At 47.5% G+C, this 4,919-nt stretch overlaps 1 protein-coding gene across 1 annotated transcript; it reads left to right on the forward strand.

Annotated features, from left to right (window-relative positions):
* The first annotated feature begins 2,046 nt into the window (after positions 1 to 2,046).
* Positions 2,047 to 4,919, forward strand: LOC136528257 (acyl transferase 10-like). The gene is made up of 2 exons (XM_066521190.1): positions 2,047 to 2,653; positions 3,694 to 4,919. The coding sequence occupies exons 1-2, from the start codon at positions 2,135 to 2,137 to the stop codon at positions 4,531 to 4,533; spliced, it is 1,359 nt and encodes a 452-aa protein (XP_066377287.1). The 5' UTR covers positions 2,047 to 2,134; the 3' UTR covers positions 4,534 to 4,919.

Below are 4,919 nucleotides of genomic sequence, written 5' to 3' on the forward strand. Positions count from 1 at the left end.
AGTGTAATTTGTAAGACCGTGCCATTCTAACTTGCACCAGATAAAACGGACCGGAGGGAGTAATATTTTATCTATATATATTTGAACAAACTTTAGATATTTTATTAATTAAGAATGCATTTAGAGTTATATTTTTTTAGATGGAGCTGCTAGTACGGTAGGAATACACGATTGAAAAGGTAACACCAACTGCACGCGTAACCCTCGCGGATTCCACGCACAAGCGTACAAATCCGGTAATACTAATCCCGGTCCATCGCCGATAGTCAACAGCTACTAGCTAGACCGTTCGGCCGGCCTCTCTTTCGCGTGCACATAGCACGTAATCCCTCTATCCACAGAAGAATGCAATTCTCGCTTCTCGAGAACTCAATTAGTTTCAAATTTATTCAAAATTATATAAAAAAATAATAACATTCCTAATGCAAAGTTAGTATCATTAGATTAGTCATAGAATATATTTTTATAATAAATTTGTTTGGATATATAAATATTAATATTATTTGCTATAAATTTGATCAAATTTGAGCTACTCTGATCGGCTCGAATCTTATAATTACGTTCTTTCGTGGACGGATAGAGAATGACGCAGCGGGCTTAACTGCTACTTCTAGGTATAGCACTAGTAGTACTACTATAGGTTTCGACGCCATCATCGATGGTAGGGTACGGAGACTTCACGGACGTCCAGCCGATGACCCGCATCACCCACCCAACAAGACCGCATCATTGTCCAGTCGACATATCAACGATAGCGCCGCGTCATAGGTTTCGGTTGCAATCAGCTCCGGCAGTAGGCAACGCCTGTAGCTGCGCTGTCAGGCTCGATGAAAGCTCACAACAAACATACTAGTACTGTGCCATTAGCTCAAAAAAGAAATACTCTTTTTATAGGCCTTGTTTAAATCCTGGGTATAATTTTTTAGAGTGCCACATAAGGTGTCGTATGAGATGTTCGGATATTAATAAAAAATAAATTACAGAATCCGTCAGTAATCCGCGAGACGAATTTATTAAGCCTAATTAATCTGTCATTAGCATATGTGTACTATAGCACTATGTTATCAAATCATGGACTAATTAGGTTTAAAATATTCGTCTCATAAATTAGTCGTAAACTATGTAATTAGTTATTTTTAGTTTATATTTAATACTCCATGTATATGTCAAATATTTGATGGGATAGAAAGTAAAACCTGCATCGAATTGATAGAGAATAGGTCCCAAACTAAGGTAAATAGCCTGATGTGTGATAATGATGATATAGTTAATTTATGTGTAGACGCCACCAATAGCAGCTACACCTATGGAGATATTTGAAGTTTATTTCCTCGAATGCAGCGGAGAGGATTCCTTGATTCAGAAGATTATTGGTCTCGTAGTAGTCCATCATTTTAGGTTCGAGGTTGGAGCAACAGAGACATACTCCCTCGGTCCCAAAATAAATGCATATGTTTCCTAAGGGCATGTACAACCTATAGACAGAGGGTCTGTCTCTACGTGCCTCGAATATATCATACACACAAGTATAAAAACCGGTCATACAACCCACAGACGAGGTTTTGCCTCTAAGCTATTTAATACTATGCATGTAGCTAAAATCAACTATAAATAAATATTTGTATACCATTGTGTGGCTATTTGATAGAAAATGTATCAAAGTTAAATAAGAGCAATATAATTACAATATTTTTGTAAGCCAAAGACTCCAATTCAAAACTTCTTGCTCTAATAATGCTACCTAATTGGATGCACCCATGCTTGGAACAGATTTCAATAGGTGCGGTGCAAATTGCGGTGGCAGGACAAACTTAAGTACTTAAGACACATGGCAAGTCAAATTAATGGAGGCTGCACTATGTGCATTTGAAAAATACTTGAGTTGTAGGCGCAACATCTCCACACCTTTTATAGTCAACAAATAATCTGGAACATACGAGTATAGCAGTATAAAGTAAAAGTGTGCCAAGAAGTTGGCGCCCAACTACCGTGCTGGACTGCTGGCCCTATAAAAACCCTGCGCCGCTCGCTCTATGCTCCCCCACCCCCACCGAGAACCTGTCGTCGCCTACGCGACGCGCCAACGCCAAGCCGGCGACATCTAGCAGACAACAAGAGACAAAACCACAGAGCCATGGGCATCTTCACGGTGACCAAGCTGTCCGAGGGGCCGGTGCAGCCGTCCGCCGACACGCCGTCGGAGACGTTGCCCCTGGCCTGGGTCGACCGGTACCCGACGCACCGCGGCCTCGTCGAGTCCACGCACATCTACTGCTCCGACGACGTCGCGAAGATGCTGCTTCCGCCGGCGCCGGCCGCGGGAGCAGCAGAGGCCGACGACGCACTGGCGCCGACGAAGAAGGAGGTGACTACCAAGCTGAAGTCCCCGGCCGCGGTGGTGCGCGGCGCGCTGGCGGACGCGCTGGTGCACTACTACCCGTTCGCGGGTCGGATCGTGGAGGACGTGCCGGGGCGCCCCGCCGTGCTGTGCTCTGCCGAGGGCGTCTACTTCGTGGAGGCCGCCGCCAACTGCACCCTCGCCGACGTCAACTTCCTGGAGCGGCCGCTGCTCCTCGCCAAGGAGCAGCTCGTGCCGTGCCCGACGCCGGAGCTCTGGCCCGTCGAGCCGCACAACAGCCTCGCCATGATACAGGTGCGCGTGCGCCGGATCTACTTAAGTAGTGTTTAGTTCTCAAAATTTTGCAAAATTTTTTCAAGATTTCCTGTCACATCGAATCTTTGGACGCATGCATAAAGCATTAAATATAAATAAAAAATAAAACTAATTACACAGTTTAGACGAAATTCACGAGACGAATCTTTTAAGCCTAATTAGATTATGATTGGATACTAATTACCAAATAATAACGAAAGTTCTACAGTATCATTTCCTAAAAAAATTCGCTAACTAAATCAGACCTTACTTGCCCACTTCGAGCTGTAAGTACATATTTCCTGTTTCATTTGTTCTGACACGTTGGTCGGCGAATGAGGAGATGTGAGAGAAGCAGCAGTTTGATCAGACGACGGTATAAAACACACCAAGGGGTGTTTAGTTCCATCAAAATTTAAACTTTGGCACTATACAAAAAGAAGATTCTCCGTTACATTAAACTTACGGTACATGTATGGAGTACTAAATATTGACGAAATCAAAAATTAATTGTACAGTTTGGTTATACTTTACGAGACGAACGTTTTAAGCCTAATTAGTCAACGATTAGACAATTATTACCGAATACAAACGAAATACTACAATATACTACAGTGCGCTACAGAAAATTTGCCGCCGCCAAATCGGGGCAACTAAACGAGGGCCAAACTTTCGTGCAAAGCCAACTGTGCATGCATGATTGAAACAGGAGCAAATATGCAACCATGAGTTGCACTGTCCTAGACAGCTGTCACAAATTAAGGACAGTGTACTTTCACAAATCTATTTTCGATGACAAGATTTAACATAGTAGTATTATTATATAGTATTTGCATGGCTTTGAACAAAAGCAAAACCTGACAATAATGTTCGATTGGAGGTCAACTGGTAGATCTACAGCTACTCTTCGTTTCTACATCTAGTTGAACATGAACCTATGACTAACCACTAGTACTAGTAATAGAACATTAACAATTACCTCATCAGCTGGTGACGGTCATATACGCAGCATTGAGAACTTTTCAAGTCGTTATTTTCAGGTCACGACCTTCACCTGCGGCGGCTTCGTGGTGGGCCTGCGCACCAACCACGCGGTGGCGGACGGCACGGGCGCGGCGCAGTTCCTGAACGCCGTCGGCGACCTCGCCCGCGGGCTGCCGGAGCCCCGCGTGAAGCCCGTCTGGGGCCGGGACCGCTTCCCCGACCCGGACATCAAGCCCGGCCCGCTCCCGGAGCTGCCGGTGCTGGCGCTGGAGTACATCGCGTTCGACTTCCCCACCGCGTACCTGGACAAGCTCAAGTCGCAGTACGCGGCGTCCACGGGCGGCAAGATCTGCTCGGGCTTCGACATCGTCATCGCCAAGCTGTGGCAGTGCCGGACGCGTACCATCATCAACGCCGCCGGCGCCGGCGCCGACGTCAGGCTCTGCTTCTTCGCCAGCGTGCGCCACGTGCTGAAGCTGGAGCCGGGCTACTACGGCAACGCCATCTTCCCCGTCAAGGTGCAGGCGCCGGCGGAGAAGGTGGCCGGCTCGTCGGTGGTCGAGCTTGTGGGAATGGTCCGGGAGGCGAAGCGGCGGATGGCCGAGGAGTGCCTGAGCTGGGCCGAGGGCCGCACCGGAGGACTCGACCCGTTCCAGATGACCTTCAACTACGAGTCCGTGTACGTGTCGGACTGGAGCAAGCTCGGGTTCGCCGACGTGGACTACGGGTACGGCGCGCCGGTGTCCGCCGGCCCGCTGGTGAACTGCGACCTCATCGCGTCGGTCATCGTCATGAGGGCGCCGGCGCCGCTCGCCGGCACGCGGCTTCTCGCCAGCTGCGTCACCAAGGAGCACGCCGACGACTTCGCCCGCAGGATGCGCGAGGACCTCGTCTGATACGCTATACGAGAGCGCGTGCGAGCATGAATGAAGATGAAGGAACCCTGCCGCTGTACCTACTACGTGTGAAGTGTGATCAGAGCTATACGTTGTGGACGCTGCTAAAGGTATTGTATTGCTGCTGTCTGGATCGCAACTAGTAGATGGCACTACGTGGACGTGTGGGTATACAAACAAATTTCTCATGGAGCGTTGAGTGGTGAGTGACTGACGATGCAGCGTCAGTTAGTAGCGTTGACGGAAAAAAAAAAACACTCCATGAAAATTTGTTCGTACGACTCGTACACTTTGCTAGACTTTCTTGTCTGGTTGGTGAAAAAGTCAGTTACACCTGATATTGTATTTGAGTGGATGTATATAAAGTGTAACAATAATCCATATCA

This window comes from Miscanthus floridulus, chromosome 19 (assembly GCF_019320115.1).
Source record: "Miscanthus floridulus cultivar M001 chromosome 19, ASM1932011v1, whole genome shotgun sequence".
NCBI lineage: Eukaryota > Viridiplantae > Streptophyta > Magnoliopsida > Poales > Poaceae > Miscanthus > Miscanthus floridulus.